The following is a 17,573-nucleotide window of genomic DNA, read 5'->3' as shown; positions in this document are numbered from 1 at the left end:
CCCAGGAGCTGCCTCAAAAGCCCGACTGCCCACCTAGAGACCCAAGCTAAAGCAGACCTCTGAGCAAAGCAACGTCTGAGCACTGACATTTTTTAACCCTTCCCTTGTTCAACTCTTTTTTTTTTTTTAAGATTTTATTTATTTATTTGACAGAGAGAGATCACAAGTAGGCAGAGAGGCAGGCAGAGAGAGTGAGAGGGAAGCAGGCTCCCTGCCAAGCAGAGAGCCCGATGCGGGACTCGATCCCAGGACCCTGAGATCATGACCTGAGCCGAAGGCAGCGGCTTAAACCACTGAGCCACCCAGGCGCCCCGCCTTGTTCAACTCTTAAGAGAGAGTTCACTGCAATATTTCTCTCAGGAGCCCGGTGATGTCAAATACACCACAGGTCCCTAACACTAGCAGAAGTGAGCATTACACAGCGTAAGACTCAACAAAACCATGAACACAAAGTACATGCACAGAAAACCACTTGACTGCCAATGCTCCTTAGAAATAACTGCTGGTTAAAAACCACCACCGGTATATCTATTTTTGTTGGCTTCCCCGGTGCCTTTACAATCCCGCAGGCAGCCATTTAAGTCTGGGTGGAAGGGGGAGGAAAACAAAACGGTGCATATGAGCTTCATGATAGAGGATGAATGCGCTTGGGAGGGAACGCCACACCAACAGCTGGTCCCGGGGGTCTGCACACTGAGTTCTGCCCTCTGGAGCTCCAACCTACACTCCACAGGGGCCCTTCCGTCACTGGGAATAAAAAGGCCATGAAATGTGGTAACTGACGGTGGGCAGGCAGTGCCTCTCAATCACCAGGGAAGCTTCTTTCCACCGCCGCCCCCGCTCACCGTCAGGGAGAGACAGAATAGCCGTTTTTATCAGAACAGCCCTGGCTGATGACCAGACCAGCGTGGGTTTTACAATCAGGTGAGCTGAACAACCGTTCCAGTTTTTCCTGGACTGAGGCGTTTCCTGGGAGAGCCCCAGATGAACTGAAACCAGCCAATCACTCGGCAATGGCACTGTGAGAGTGCAGAGCCGCCAGGCCCTGCCAGGAGAGAGGTGGGTGGCACAGGACAAGTCACCTCATCTCCGCAGGCTTCAGAATCCTAAAATATGAAACGGGAGGGGAAGACTCTTAGTTCTGCCAGTATTTCTCCAAGTGTGGTTTTCAGAACATCTGTGCCCTGAAACAGCATCTGGCGGGGGTGTTCCAAAAGGCTGGAGAAAGGGCCAACGGCAGGCAGAGTGCCCCGGCGAGGAGGGGTATTTTTTGTTTTTTTTTAAGATTTTATGTATTTATTTGACTGAAAGAAAGAAACAGACAGTGAGCACAAGTAGGGGGAACTGCAGGCAGAGGGAGAAGCAGGCTCCCCGCTGAGCAAGGAGCTTAATGCCAGACTCGATCCCATGACCCTGGGATCATGACATGAGCTGAAGGCAGATGTTTAACTGACTGAGCCACCCTAGCATTCCAGGATTTTTTTTTTTTTTAAGATTTTATTTACTTATTTTAAAGAGAGAGCACAAGCAGGGTGAGGAGCAGAGGGAGAGGGGGAGAGTCTTCAGCAGACTCAGCACTGAGAGCAGAGCCCAACGTGGGGCCTGATCCACAACCCTGAGACCATGACCTGAACCAAAACCATGAGGGGGACACTTAGCTGACTGAGCCCCCCCAAGCACCCTGTGGAGAGGTATTTTTTACACTCTACCATTCTGTGTTTAGAACTAGCTTCACATGGTGCTAATAAAAAGCAGATCAATTTTTAGCCGATTTTATTGTTCTTTTTTAAATCTAAAAGGAATGCACCCTGTCTCCCACCACCATTTCCCATTCTGGTACATCACCTAGGTCTGACACACAACAGACTCATTTATTTTTAAGTGAATGAGTTTACAGTTTCCTTTCTTTTGACTCTATTAAACTACTACTGAGTTAAAATAGAAGGAGTTTGGGGTAATTTGTCACTCTATAGCACTGTGGTTTCATCTTTGTCTTACTTCCTCATTTAAAAGACAACCCAAAACAAATGTCATATTTGATCATCCTAAGATACCCTTTATCAATGCCTAAAAAAATTAACAGGCTTGTTAAATTATTTACACAGCAAACTACTTACAAATTATTTTTAAGCTGTTCAGAGCCAGAAAAGTGCCCATAGTAGAAAGCAGCTGCAACCGCCTCCTCAACTCATTTGGTCAGGCAAGGTTAGCCATGTTCACACCAATGCAAGTTCAAATTTCGGGTGCTGTTTCTCTTCCAGAAAAAAATGCATATATTTGTTATTTTCAGCCAATCTCGAATGTTTGCGCTTTCATAAATATGATCCCAGGGATGCTAGACTGAATTTTTTCTGAATAAGGATCAAAGATAATCACTGAGGCTTACAATTCTGAAAGAAATTGGGACGTATCAGTCTCAAAGCTTCCTTTTTCAGGGAGCCTCTTCTTAGAAGAAAAAATTTCCCGAGCGATCTAAATATACCATCACAGCAAAGTGCATTACGTGAGTGTGAGGTGGGCAAGGCCCAGGCTTTCACTAAACTGTGAAGGGTTGTTTGCTGCCAACTAGAACTGGAAGATCCAGAACCTTCCTCAGATGGGAAGAGAGAGAGAGAGTCAGGGACAGAGAGGCAGAGGAGAAGATAACAGGGAAAGTAAAACCCAAACCCAACCAGTAAAAAAAGCAAGAAGAAGTCTACTGTATATGTTCATGACAAAAAGGTAATGCCAGGAAAGGTTTTCAGAAATCTAATGATAAATCCTCATTTCTGGAAATCAGCGTTCCAACAATTACTCAGAAAGCGATTTTGGGGAGTCGGGAGGGCATGTGTGTGCATCTTGAATAAACCTGAAGAACGAGGAGAAACTACTTCTATAAACTAGGTCTTGCTCTAAACACAATGAATGCATTATCTCATTTAATCCTCACAACAACCCTCTGAGTTGGAAACTGAACATGAAGACATAGTAGTGATTTGCTCCTAGATCTGTAGCTGTAGGTGACATGCCCAGAATTCAGCCCAGGTCCTTAAATCAATAAAAATGGCCAATGTGATACTTGCCATTGCCAGTAACTGGATACCCAATCAATTTTCCCTAGAGTCTATGTGCAATAAAAAAAGGACCATCTGGGCCAGACGGGGCAGTGAGGGAGAGACTGGGATCCTTGCATAAGACATCCCTCCACTGAAAGGGAGCTTCCTGAGAAAACTCCAGCCAGAGAAAGACCATTGTCCTGGGCCCTCTCCAAAGGCACAACCCTGCCCCCCACCCCCTACCCCCCAAGAAAGCTTCAGGCGCCAAGTGGTAAAAAGCTACCCATCACTTGTCCAAAATCCCACCATTAGAAATACAAGCAAATCTCTGGCCTAAAAATCTCACCAAATACAAGCAAATCTCTGGCCTAAAACCACATCAATATTAACAGTTGAGAAGAAGAGGCTAGGAAGCAATCTCCTCCCTAAATAGGCATAGTGCTGAAGGGATTAGGGCTCCGATGCCTGCCTAAAACCCTAAATATTTACTCTTCAACAGAACAAGTAAATCTTCCAGTTTCAGGATCAAATATATAAACAGGTCCTTCTGTCCCCACAAACTACACCCTCTCTCTACCCCTCAACTCAACCTCCACCCGCCCACACACCCACCTAACACATTAAATCACATTACAGAACATTACTTCTCAGAGTACTAAATACTGTACTAAGGTATCAATTATTCTTTACACAATGTGTATTTTTAAGAACAAGTTTTTACTGAGACCCCTTTAAATAGATTTTCACAGATGGGCTTCCAATAACTCCAAGCAGGCACATTCCCCATTTTACAAGTGAGGATATCAAATTTCAGAGAATATGCTGTCCACTACTATACAGCTGATAAAGGGCAGTGTTCATTTGGATTATAACCCAAGTTCCATAATCTTTGTGATATCCCATCCATTTTCCTCTTAATTCTCGGAATTAAGAAGTACATTTGTAATTAATTGCAATAAATGTATAAAACAGTAACAGCTTATTTTTTTAAGATTTTATTTATTTATTTATTTGACAGAGAGAGAGAGAAAGCGCGCCAGCAAGTGGGCAGAAAAGCAGGCAGAGGGGAAGGAGGAAGCAGGCTCCCCGCTGAGCAGAGACCCAGATCCCAGGACCCTGGGACCATGACCTGAGCAGAAGGCAGAGGCTTAACCCACTGAGTCACCCAGGCACCCCAAAACAGTAACAGTTTGAATGTACTGTCACCCTTGAGTCTACCCACATCCTCAAAGATATACACAGCCCCTGCCAATAGAGCCCCATAATGCCTAAACTCGGATTGCTTGGTTCTCAATTTCCCTTCACTCAAGCCGTGTCCAAAACTGCCACTCTGCTTAAACCACCAAGTCACTTTATTCTGCTTCGTAATGGTGATCTGTGAAGACAAGATCGACACAGCCACTTAGCTGGCAGCTTTTACCCTGAGGCTTGCCAAAGTGTCCCTAGACAAGACTTTCGATGGTTTTCTCTATCCCCATCCCCCTCTTACCACTGAGCTACTCAAGACCTGCTTGTGTTTTTATTTTTTTTTAATTTTATTTATTTATTTGACAGACAAGAGATCACAAGTAGGCAGAGAAACAGGCAGAGAGAGAGGAAGAGAAGCAGGCTCCCGGCCAAGCAGAGAGCTGGATGCGGGGCTCGATCCCAGAACCCTGGGATCATGACCTGAGCAGGAAGGCAGAGGCTTTAACCCACTGAGCCACCCAGGCGCTTGCGTTTTTAAAGGAAGAAAGGAAGGAGAGGAGGGAGAGAGAAAGAAGAGAAAGGGGAGGGAGGAAGCAGGGGGAGGGGTGGGGGGAGGGGGTGGGGGGATGGGCAGAATCCCAATTACACCATCAGGACAATACCTCTTAAACCTGAAAACCTCAAAGGTAAGATGTGACATTTATGTAGAGGCTGGCAAGTCACCAGCAAATGTTACTCCAGGTCATTGTGTGAACAAGCTTACCTAGTAAAGGAATGCATCCTTCCTGTAATGATTTAAAACCATCTGCGAATCTCTAACCCCACCCCTGCCAAAACAACCCCACCCCCATCCAATTCTGAGGTAATAAAGGCAAAAGCAGGAATGAGAAGCAGGAGTGGTTCAAGAGAAGTCCATTTTGAAGGCTAGTGGGGAGAAAAAGAAAGTTCTCATAAAAACAAAACAAAACAAAAATGCCAGAAATATTCTGAGATGAATTATAGGAGGCAGTGTTTTTGTACAATGACCAAGCATTAGCATAAACTTTGAAAACTACTTTTCAGTAATATGTACCTGCCTATGCTTACTACTGATTACCTTATAACCTTATAGTATGCAGCATTTGAGTAAAATCATGTTCAGATTTTTGAGTATTTAAATTATTTGCTTATAAAGCCAACGTCAATTTAAAGTGAGGGACCCAAGAAGAGGGTGGGATCTGATCTTCCCGAGAAAAGCTTTCATTGGATGTATCTGTGGCCTAGGCCACTTGTCTTACTAGAATTTTATCCTATCATCCTGGTTTGCTTTAAATGGATTGTGAACTCACTAGGATGCCTTTACTTTAATCCTAGAGCTAAATCCTCTGAAACTGTGCAGTGCGCTTTTCTAAAGACACTGTATTCTCTTCTGTACCTGCCAATTTACTATTATTAAATTGTCATATTGACACATGGACTGCAGGCAGCTGTCTGGTTGAAGTACCTTCCCAAAAGGCCCAGGGTATGTAAGTGTCCTCTGAACTTGAACTTTCCTTCCATCACCCCTCACCTCCCCACAAACCATGCCAGGTGATTCTGGAGAGAAGGGCTCTCCTAGTCCACAAGGAGCTTATGCATTTTAAAAGAAAACAAACACCAAAACAAAACAGTGCTTGATGAATATGAAATCAAGAGGACTGTGATGTTTGCTCCTAACTAGAAAACTGTCAAGCCCAGAAAATGAAACCAGTTATTTCTAGTGACTTTTTTTAAGTCAGTGAATCTTCTTTATTTTTCTGTTTCTTTTTAGTTGTAGTAAAATACACATAAAATTTACCATCTTAACCATTTTTAAGCGTACAGTTGCGTTAAGTACATATACGTAGAACAGGAAGCAACCATCACCACCAATCTAATCCAGCTCTAGAACTCTTTTCATCTCATAAAAATGAAACTCTATACCCATGAAACAGCAAGTCACCCTTGCTGCCTCTCTTCAACCCCTGGCAACCATTCTACTTTCCATCTCTATGAATCGGACTACCCTAGGTACCTCATATGAGTGTGATCACACACAGTGTTTGTCTTGATGACTGGCTTATTCAACTGAGCATAATGTCCTCAAAGTTCATCCACACTTTAGCCTGTGTCCGAATTCCTCCCTCCCTAAGACTGAATGATACTGTGCTGAATGTACAGACCACATTTTGTTAATCTATTCATCTGTCAATGGACACTCAGGTTGCTTCCACTTTTTGACTATGATGAATTATGTTGCTAAGAACGTAAGTGTGCAAGTATCTCTTTGAGACTCTGCTTTCAATTCTTTTGGGCATATACCAGAAGTAGGAGTGCTGATCATATAATAATTCAATTTGTAATGTTTTGAAGATATTCCATATTCTTTTCTATAGTTGCTCTCCCCTTTATATTCCCACCAGGGTTCCAATTTCACCACATCCTCCCCAACGCTTGCTTGTTTCTGCCTGTCTGTTTTCCTGCCTCTTTGTCTTCTCTTCTCTTCTTTCTTTCCTTCCTTCCTCCCTTCTTTCTCTTTTTCTTTCTTTCTGTATATAGCAGCCATCCTAATGAGTGTGAGGTGGTATCTCACTGTGGTTTTCATTTGTATTTCCCTAATGATTAGTGTCTAAAAGTCACTTTTTTTTTTTATATTTTTTTTATTTATTTAACAGAGAGAAATCACAACTAGGCAGAGAGGCAGGCAAGAGAGAGAGGAGGAAGCAGGCTCCCTGGAGCAGAGAGCCCGACGTGGGGCTCGATCCCAGGACCCTGAGATCATGACCTGAGCCGAAGGCAGTGGCTTAATCCACTGAGCCACCCAGGCGCCCCTAAAAGTCACTTTTAACCAAAAGTTCAGAGAAACAATACAAGAGTTTAGGCTCTATCTCTGAGTTTGCCTTCATAAAAATCCATTCATTCTTAATCCTACAAACTTCCTCCCAGCCCTTTCTCTCTGTGTTATCCTCCATAATAAAGTCAGGATATTATACACCCTCTTAACTGTAGCCTTTACACTGTGTAGAATCTGGGACGCTTTCTGCCTGATCATCACTCAGATTATGGGGGAAACAAAAAGTGTAAATCGAAGACCCAAGAAACAGACTAAAACAATTCTGCATTAAAAAAAAAAAATTCAAAGGCCACCACTTTCCTACCAAAAAAGGTGGAAGGCTCAACCCAATAGGAAAAGATACATGAATTCACAGAAAGTGAAATACAAATAATTAGTAAATATTTGAAATAAGATCATCGTGAATAACAAAACATACAACAGTAACTTTTTTTCAACTTGCAAAGAAAAATTTCTTCAAATGATAATACTTTGTATGCTGATAAGGAAGTACAAACGGATATAATCTTTCTGAACACTAAAATGGAAATTTGTGTCTGTCAAGAACACTAAAATATTTACCATTTGAGTTTTAGAAATGCCACTTCTAAGAAACATTCCTTAGGATGTCACCAAGAGTTAAGAGATTTATATATACAAACTGGAAACAGCCTAAATATCCAACAATATGGAGGCTGGTTAAAGGAATTGTGGTATATCTACAACATCACCTCATGATATTTGCTTTAAAATAGATCACCAGGGGTGCCCAGGTGGCTCAGTCAGTTAAGCCTCTGCCTTCAGCTCAGCTCATGATCCCAGAGCCCCAGGACAGAGCTCCATACCAGGCTCTCTGCTCAGCGGGGAGCCTGCTTCTCCCTCTCCCTGTGTTCTTGTGCTCTCTCTCAAATAAATAAAATCTTAAAAATAAAATAAAAATTAAAATAAAATAGATCACCAAAATTACTAGGAGATCAAGAAACCTGGTTCCAAATGCCTACCTTGCTATTTTAAGCTGTGTGAAGCTAGATACAACTCCTAAATTCTCAATCCTTAATGTCATTTGTGAAATACTGGGAAAATTAATGTCTACCTCACAGGTCTTAGGAGAGATTTAAATGAAGTCGATGATGTAAAGTAATAAACTCCTATTAGAAAACACATATTAATCGCTATTATTACTTTCAAAATTAAAATTAAAAATTTATTCATTAAAAACTGCAGTCATTCACAATCGTCAAATGTAAGCAGAAAAAATGGTAAGCACAAAGTCCTAAGTTTCAGACTGTGTACCCTGGCACTCAATGGTGCAGAGAAGTAATAATAAGCTACCACCCAAAAAGACATTGTGAGAATCACCATTTCGCGTTCAATCAAACCAAAGCATAGGTGTAGGAAATCTGTGAAGATTATGAGAGCAGGTAAGAGTGACAAAGAGTTTGTGAAATCGGAGGGGTTTTGTTTGTTTTAAGGGGGGAGGGGCAAAGAGCAAAGGATAAAATATTAGTTAGGAATAAGGGTTCTCACAGCATTACTAGTATAGAAGGATCCTTGTGCTACAAGAAGCAATTTTGTTTATTTATTTTTATTTTTTTTAAAAGATGCCCTAGAAACATTAAATGACACAACTAGTTACCCGCAAACAAAATCTGGAACCCCATTATCCTGACTCAAAAGTGTTTAAGAAATGAACTGATCAACTGAAGACGGGAGGGAGGGAAAAAAATAAAAGTTTGAGAGTCATGACTTTGTAAGAAATAGATGACCAAATGCTTTAGAAAATCTAATTTGGCCTGGTGATAGAAGAGAGAATTTAAGCACATGTAATAAACATTTAGAAGTTAATAAACATAGAAGTGCCAAATGGGCCCAGATTCTCAGGTTCCCCAACAAAGTGTGAAGAGGTAAGTGAAACAAATGAACAGAGCCTGAGGACAGCACAGTGATCTTTTTTTTTTTTTTAATTTTACTTATTTATTTGTCAGAGAGAGAGCAAGTGAGCACAGGCAGACAGAGGCAGAGGGAGAAGCAGGCTCCCTGCCAAGCAAGGAGCCTAATGTGGGACTCGATCCCAGGATGCTGGATCATGACCTGAGCTGAAGGCAGCCGCTTAACCAACTGAGCCACCCAGGCGTCCCAGCACAGTGATCTCTTATAAGCCATGGGACAGGTGTGTTGATAGAATAAATTCACCTTAAACCCCATTTCCTTTCCACTGACACCTGCTTTTCTCCATCATTGAAGAGAAACCACTTTCAAACTAGAATCCAACAGAAAAAAACCTAACCTCATCCATGAAGAATTCAGATATTTTCAAAAGTCGTAAGTGAACTCAAAGTGCTAGTATTGTTAATCTCTGATGACATGAAATAATTTGTGATAATTTAAAGTTATCTCACCTGCCTTCCTCACCATTCTAAGGCACTGTCCATTAACAGTAATGTGATGCCTTTTATCCATAAATCAATCTCCTTCAAACAGCTAAACTATTGCACCCTGTAAATGCAAACCTTTTATTTTGCAAGATAAGAAAGCTGTACTAAAGATCTGCAAAGAATACCATCCCTTTGATTTTTCGTTGTTTTCCAACAAAGCATCCATTGTAATCCAATTTTCCTTTCCCAGTCAGAAACCGTAGGAGAAACCTATTGTGTCTGACCCCAACTCTTGCTTCTAATGCCAGTCAGCCAAAGCAGGTGTCCATAGTTTTAATCTGAACCACACCATACTTAACAAGCGAAACACGTACATTTATAGAGTTAAATATCCAAGACTGATTGCATGAGAAAAACCATTATCATATGCAAATTGTTATCAAATACTCTGTCTTGGTCCATTCAGGCTGTTATAACAAAATATTATAGGCTGAGTGGCTTATAAACAACAAGTTTATTTGTCATAGTTCTGGAGCCTGGGAAGTCCAAGATCAAGGCACCGGCAGATGTGGTGTCTGGCGAGAATAACCTTGCAGGTTCACAGACAGCCATCTTTTTATTGTGCCCTCATGTGGCTGGTGGAAGGCAGGGAGCTCTCTGAAGCCTTTTTATAAGGGCACTAATCCTATTCACAAAGGCTCCACCCTCCTGGCCCTAATCACCTCCCAAAGTCCCCACCTCCTAACAACATCATCTTGGTGTTTAGGATTGCAACTTGTGAATTCTAAGGGGACAGAAACACTCGGTCAGTCACAAATTCTTTCAAAATATATCGGATGAAACAGTCTCTTCATTACAAGGTACATTACAGGAATATCCTTCAGAAATCAAACTCACCTGACAGTCTGCTTTTTCATGGCAGACATTCCCTCATACCTCCCCTCTCCCCTCTAACCATCAGGAGTACTTTCTCATTCATTTTCCCTCCCTCCCTGCCCGTTCCCCTTCCCCTCTCTTCTAGCCAACCTCATCCAAGGTTGCTACTAAGTAAATCCATAAGAGGAAGCCCACTGGATAGACATTCCCTCTCGTGCTACTGAGCCACTATTGTTCCTTGAAGGTCTGAGGGCAGCAGGTCATTTGACTGGTGTCAAATTCCTGAATAGTGACACTTCTCACATAGCTTGGCACTTTGAGAGCCAACCTGACAGGAATGAGTTTCTCATTTCATATCAAGTCATCACAAGAGATGCCAGGTCAGTTCTGGGGTCTATCTAAATAGGGTCTGAGGAAAGAGAGCAACGACTTTCTCTGCAGAATCGTCTTTGTTGATTATTCCAAAATACTGTAGTTTTTTGGATCACATAGGATAATAGCCCAAATAATTCATTTAATTCAAATCATAATTAAAAAATAGAAGAAACAAAAACCACTGACTAAAATACTTGCATGAAAAAAATCTCCTTATTCTTAGATGACTTATTTCTACCTGCAAAAAATTCACATTTAGCCTGTTCAAAGTTTTATGAGATATTAGCAAGTCTGAAATATTGGAATACAGAAATCGGATAATTGAGGGAACGAAAGAAATCTTAGATTACAAAGGCCATCTGTTTCACTGCATAGATGAGAAAATAAGGCAGAGAGAAATTAGGCAGCTGCCCCAGTTTGAGGTAAGTTTGACTAGAATTTGAACGTTCTGATTCTCAATCAATACTTCTGTATCTCTCTCCTAAACCCACATGGAAGAAAGTGTATTAACATTACCTGTTACAACAATAACTCAAGGAATTTTTATTCCCAAAAAGAAATTGAGCAGAACTTTAATCCAACATTTATTAATAATATAGCAACACATTTTTTAAAAGATTTTATTTGAGAGAGAGGGAGCAAGCATGTGAGCAGGAGGGAGGAGCAAACAGAAAGGGAGAGGGAGAAGCAGACGCCCTGCTAAGCACCGATGGAGCCCACCTGGGGGGCTTAATTCCAGGACCCTGAGGTCATGACCTAAGATGAAGTCAGATGCTTAACTGACCAAACCACTCAGGCACCCCTACAGCAATGCATTCTAAAAAGTGAATTTGGAAGAAGGCATTTATCATAATTCCATAGAATGGCTTATTAAGCCTAAATCAAAAAAAATTCATCAATAGGTAATGATACATTATTGAATAATATTTTGGTCATGATGAGCACTGAGTGATGCACAGAACTGCTAAATCAATATATTGTATACCTAATATAACACTATATATTGAAATTAAAATTCTTTAAAAATGTAAAACAATAAATAATATTTTGTTCCTTGCCATCAAGCTAACTATCTAATGGTATACCCTTTCATTCTAGGAGAAACCATGAAGTTTTGTGTTTTTTTTTTTAAACAACAGATTCTACTTTGTCAATCAAATAATATCTACAGTGGCCCTTCCGGTTATACACAGAGTTAAGTACAGTATAAGGGCTATGCTAAAAACCACCAAGCGTAGGGCTATTCACAGACTCAGCCAAAAATCACTGAATTTAGGCTGTTCCATTTTTAACCAACCATGCTGGGCATCCATATTGTGCCCATATGGCACCATAACACAGCATCGTTCTGGCCACCAACGCCTGCACTGTCAACACCCCAACAGTGGAGTGCAAACAAAAAAATAAGCCCGTTCCACAGAGCAAAGCTCAATCCAGTCCATTCTTTCGTGTTTCTCTTTAGAAAGAGAAAAACGTCAGACTAAGGAGAAGGTATTCAAATTGACAATTTGAATACTTGACTCAACATGAGCATTACAGACCCCATTTAATGGACATAAAGATCTTGGATAATGATATATTTCAGATATGCTCTCAGCTTTGGAATAAATGACAACAGAAGCATGAAAAGAATAGAATCCTAGAAAATAACAAAGAAAAATAATGTTTTAAAATATTTAAGTAATCTCTACACCCAAAGTGGGGCTCAAACTCATGACCCCAAGATCAAGAGTTGCATGCTCTCCCCATTGACCCAGCCATGCTCACTGAAAAGTGAAAAATAATTTTAAAAGGAACAGAATCTGGAGGGAATTATTTCTATTATAAAAGCATTCTGTTTTACAAAGGGATGCATAACAAGATTCTTAAAGTCACGCTATACATTACAGAATACTGCAAAAGAAATATTTAAGCACATGTTAGGTACCGAAAATGAGTCGTATCAATGATAACAATATCAGCTGATTCAAGTTCAGGCCCTTGATGGATGCTGAGATGCAGGCCACAGGTTGTGTTATTTAGGTGTGAGAAGAAGAAAAACATGCAGAACTTGTAATTCTGGATACAACCATACACTTGGATTTTCAGAGACTTGAGAGTCTAAATGGTTAAAGACAGAGCTGTCATTACCCTAAGAAGAAACAAAGTAGACACCCTTCCAAAAGTCAGTAGCATCGTTTGGTACATGGGCCATAAAGGATTAGTATTCTGAACACTAATCACAAAATTTCAGTTTCCCTACAGGCCATTAAATTCACTTCTACTTGAATCGATGGCCTGAAAGAAACTAGAAAACTCTCTACCTAGCAATATGAGGACATTTGCTGTGACTGATAGTTGAAAGCAGCTGACGCTTTTGTATAAACTCAAAGTCAAGTCATGGGATTATGCAAAGAAAGAAAAAAAATGTTCAAGAAGAGGAGTAACAAACTTCTAGTTTTCAACTTAAGTTATATCCATTTTTTAAGGTTTTTTTTTTTATGGCAGAGAAAGTCTAAGCACAAATTTACTTTTTTTTTCAGCCTAATGGAAACAGCTTTCTGCATATAGGTCATTAGCTGACATGCTTTTGTTATCTAAAACAGAAGACTACACACCTCTTTCAAGTGCATTTGCTGATTACAAGTGAGCCCAGGCAGAAGTGATCAGATGTTCTTAGACAACCGTGTAAGGAGCCTCTACTAAGGTTCAACCCAGCACAACGGGCTGTTCCTGAGAGGCTGTTCTTGGAGAGATTACAAAGTTAGATCTGAGTTCTTATTTTCTGAAAGTAAACATTTGCTCTAGAAGCAACTCTAACCTGCAAACACACCCACTTTTTCACAGTAAGTCTCAGCGCTAGGTAGGATCAATGAGGTGTCTGCGCTGGATTTCAACCATTTTAAAATAGGTCTGTAAATCTGTTCCTTTGTGCATTTCAATCCCTGCAGGTGAACATTTGACTTCGTTCAGAAGCATCGATATTGCCCGCTGAAAAATACACCTTTCCTTAAAAAGATTAAAAAAAAAAAAGATACTTTTTGTTCCCGTGAAGCTTCTTCTGTTGCCATTTCCAGAAACAAATGACACAAAAGGCAAATTCTGCCATCCTCAACAGCGGTTTTAGACAGACACAGCAAACAAAATAACAGCAAAAGCTTAAGAAACGAAGTCAAGGGTGAGTTGGCAGGAGAAGAGAGGTGGAGTGGACGTGAGAAATGGAGTCTAAACTCTGTGATCTAAGAAATTCAGCCTTCACCGATGAATGGGGGGCTGGGAGGGGAGAGGAAGGAGAGGCGAGGTTTCCAGTTGAGGAAAAGAAATACGTGCTGCTGTCCTGGTTTTGTTTCAATAGCTCCCCGGGAGTGCGCAGCACGCAAAATCGAGTTTTGTGACTAAGCCTGATTCAGTGAGAGTAACACAAGTTTGTTCATGACACAATGGAGCTACTAACCAAATCCGGAAATTAAACAAACGATAAATAACAGTTCTTGAAAATGTTTTAAATGTCTCTGGTACAAAACAAAAGTTTACGGTTATTCATAGGAAGCATCTTTCTATTTAATATCACCATGTTGCAGGCTGTGCACCCGTCCTGCCATATCCTCTTTTAAGAAAACCGCTAATGACCCGGAGTGCTGGGAGCCTGAAAACTATTGTCATCTCTCTCCCCGGACGGTGAGCCTGATGCTCGGGGTCACTGACAGAAACTAAACAGCGGCCAGAAGCCCAGGAGTCCCCAGCGAGTTCTTCTGAAACCCAGTCTCGACAGTCCGCGTGCCGGAGTGAAAGGACTGGAAGTGGGCACGGTCCCTCCGCCCTCCCGGCCGCGCGTCCTCAACGTTCCAGGCTGTCAGGTGGGTGGCGACGAGCCTCGGCGGGGAAGCCCTGGCCGGCAGCGCCGCAGCCCGCAGGGCGGACAGGGTCCAGCCCCGACAAGCGCGCCGCGTCCCGAGGCCGGCCGGCGCTCACCGGCGCTCACCTTTGTTCGCCAGCGCTCGCGGCTAGGAGAGAGCCGGCCCAGGAGGAGTGCGGGGGGCGACCCCAACGCTCAGCGGCCCCTCCCAGGCGCCCCGGAGGAAATCCGTAGGCTAGCCAGATCCTCCCAGGCTCCCCGAACTGCAGCCGGGCTGAGGGGTCAGCAACCCCCTCCCGAACACAAAGGTTGGGAGAAGCGAGCGCGAGCGCTGGGGGCGCGGGTGCGTGCGCCACAGAGCACGCGAGTGTGCGTGTGCGCGCGAATGTGCGCGCGCGGATTCGTGTGCGTGTGTGTGTGTGTGTGTGTGAGAGAGAGAGAGAGAGAGAAAGAGGGAGAGAGAGAGTGTGTGTGTAGGGGGAGGGGAGGCGCGCTCCAGCCCTTCTTACCTCTCGAAGATAAGCCGCACCATGAAGATGCAGAACGCCAGAGGGAAGGCGAGATAGAGGTCCTCAGCCTGCGGGAAGGTGGCTTCCTCCGTGTTCTTTAGGTCCGCCCAGGTGACATTGTGAGGGAGCCAAAACCTCTCGTTCCAGAACCAGGCTAAGATCCCTGCCATCTTGCTTTGTCCACTCCAATCGCGGGCTCCCGCGGCCCGCGAGGTTTCCGCCGCGCCGGGCGCCGAGGGATGCGCGCGCGGCTGGCCCAAGCCTGTGCTGCCGCTGCCGCCTCCGCGACCGCTGCTCTCGAAGGCTCGCGGCGAGCCCCGGTTCTCTCCTCCCTCTGGCCGCGCTGGGGAAAGGAGCCGCCTAGCCCGTCACATGGCTGCCTGGGCCGCTCGTCCTGATTGGCTCGCCCACGCGTCAAGCAGGGAGGCACACGCGGCCAGCTCGCCCACGCCCGGAGGATAGGGCGCAGCCGCTGCGCCCTAGGCGCAGAAGCTCGGCTCTCAGGAGTGCTGGCCGATCTTGCGCTCGCCGCGCTCTAGCTCCGCGCGTAGGACTGCTACCTGGGCCAGGCCCCCCAAATCCGCCCTAGCCTCCCGGCTTGCTCGCACATGCTCAGAACGCCGGTTCCTGCCCCCACTGGAGTTCCAGGGGTCTCCGTCCGCTTCCCGCGCGCCTGCAGGCGGTGGGGAGGCAGGTAGGGGTCGGAGCAGATCTTCAGAACCACCCCTTCATTGAGAGAGAACAGCAAAAGAAGAAGTAGGGGGCTCAAGGAGCAAAGGAGGAAGAAGTAGCAGAGAAAAAGCCATGCACTCCCGCGCTTGGAGAGGCAGGGTGAAAATCAGGAACTGGGGCGGGATGGTTTGGCAAGAGTCGGCCTCTACCAGATCCCTGCCTTCTCCCTATCCCCGACCTTCTGGCCTCTTGTACTACTGCTCACCACCACACCAGTTCCCTCCAGGGAACAAGGCTATTTTAATTTATGAGATGGTAGGTGAAATTAGGCACGTAGGTGCTATTTGCTAATGATAATGAGGATGAGGACGATGATAGCAACTCAGCATTCTATAAAACTGCCACTCTAAAGGAACCTCTCTCGGAAAATGCCACCAAACCACATTTTGGCTTCACATGGGTCAATAGAGAGCCTCCATTCTGCTAGTTGACAGGTTCATTATTTCTACTTTTTGAATCTGAAACCTGTAAGGTGTTAGGTCTATAAGGCCTAGCCCAGGCACCTTCACTCCCACAGCACATTTCCCAGGTTGATACAGTGAACCATGGGGGTCAGTCAGTTCAGTGGCCCATATAGACCTGGTTCTCAGGGTATTTTGTTCATTTTTTTCACAATCATTCCTTTTCTGCCTGGTTCTGCCAGTGGGTTGTAGTGGACACTTCCAAGAGGCATTTGAATAGGCACTTACTACACACTTCTTTATTCTCCCGGCCCCACCAACCACCACCCTCATTTCACCCCTTCCCTTTAAAGCAAAACTAAAGAATTGCTTATATTTATTCCTTACAGTTTCTCTCTCCTCCATTTTCTGTTGAATGTTCATCCGAGCATTTGCCCCTCTCCACTGCACTGAACTGCTCAAGCTCACCAGTGATCTCCATGTTGCTGACCAAAGGTCAGTTCTCAACACCGATATTGGCAACATGTAGCCAAGTTGTTCAGCCCCTGCCTCTTGAAACACCTCCTTGTCTTGGCTTCCAGAAACCACATTCTTCTGGTTTTTCTCCTACTTTGTGGCCAGGTATGCTGTTTGCTTTTTGGTCCTCTTCACCTTCCTAACGCCTTAGAATGGAATGACCTCAGAGTCGGTCTTTTATCCCCTTCACTTTTCTATCTCCCTATATTCACTTGATGATCTTATCCAGTCCATGGCCTTCAGTGTCATACTGATGGCTCCCTATTCATATCTCTAACCTTGAACTCCTCCTTAAATTTCAGTCTCCTAAATCCACTATCAATTCAGCAACTCCACTTCGATGTCTAAGAGCCATTTCCTGTCCAAACTACTAATCTCCCCCCAAAAACTCTTTTCTCCTGTCATCTTGGCTCAGGCCAAAAACTCGGAATCATCTTCCTAAGGATTGATTTCTAATGTCCTCGGATGTCCTTCCTTATTCATAATAAATCCTATCAGCTCCATGTTTGAACTAGAATCACACCATTTCGCATCACCTCTTCTGCTGCCATCTTGGTCCAATCAACGCTGCTCACCTGAGTTACACCAGTAGCCTCCTAACTCCCAGTTTGAACTCTTACCCCTTTGCAATCTACTCTCAACCAGAGTGATCCTGCTGAAATGGAAGTCGGCTCACTTCTGTGCTTAAAGCCCTACTGCTTCCCCCATCCCTCCCTAAGTGAAAGTTGAAGATATTTCGATGTCCCAAGATAATTTGGCTCCGTATTAATTCTCTGACCTCATCTACTCTCTTCTCTCTCATCTGCCTCTCCATTACTCTGCTTTGGTCACCCCTGGCCTTCTTGGGAAACATCCAACATGCCTTAATGCCTGTACACTTGATTTTCTCTCTCTCTGCAAC

The 17,573-nt window shown here is 43.7% G+C and overlaps 1 protein-coding gene across 2 annotated transcripts in view; it reads right to left on the bottom strand.

Moving 5' to 3' along the window:
• Positions 1-15,350, bottom strand: part of CERS6 (ceramide synthase 6) — a 317,644-nt gene extending 302,294 nt beyond the window's left edge. For both annotated transcript variants that reach the window (XM_046019311.1, XM_046019312.1), the window contains exon 1: positions 15,024-15,350. In XM_046019311.1, coding sequence (XP_045875267.1) covers positions 15,024-15,193 — 170 coding nt within the window. In that variant the 5' untranslated portion in view covers positions 15,194-15,350. The remainder of the gene's footprint in view (positions 1-15,023) is intronic.
• Positions 15,351-17,573: the final 2,223 nt, after the last annotated feature.

The sequence above is a fragment of the Meles meles genome, chromosome 9 (assembly GCF_922984935.1).
Source record: "Meles meles chromosome 9, mMelMel3.1 paternal haplotype, whole genome shotgun sequence".
In the NCBI taxonomy this organism is placed as follows: Eukaryota; Metazoa; Chordata; class Mammalia; order Carnivora; family Mustelidae; genus Meles; species Meles meles.
Note: the sequence above shows the minus strand (reverse complement) of the source record. Positions and strands in the feature narration are given on the sequence as shown.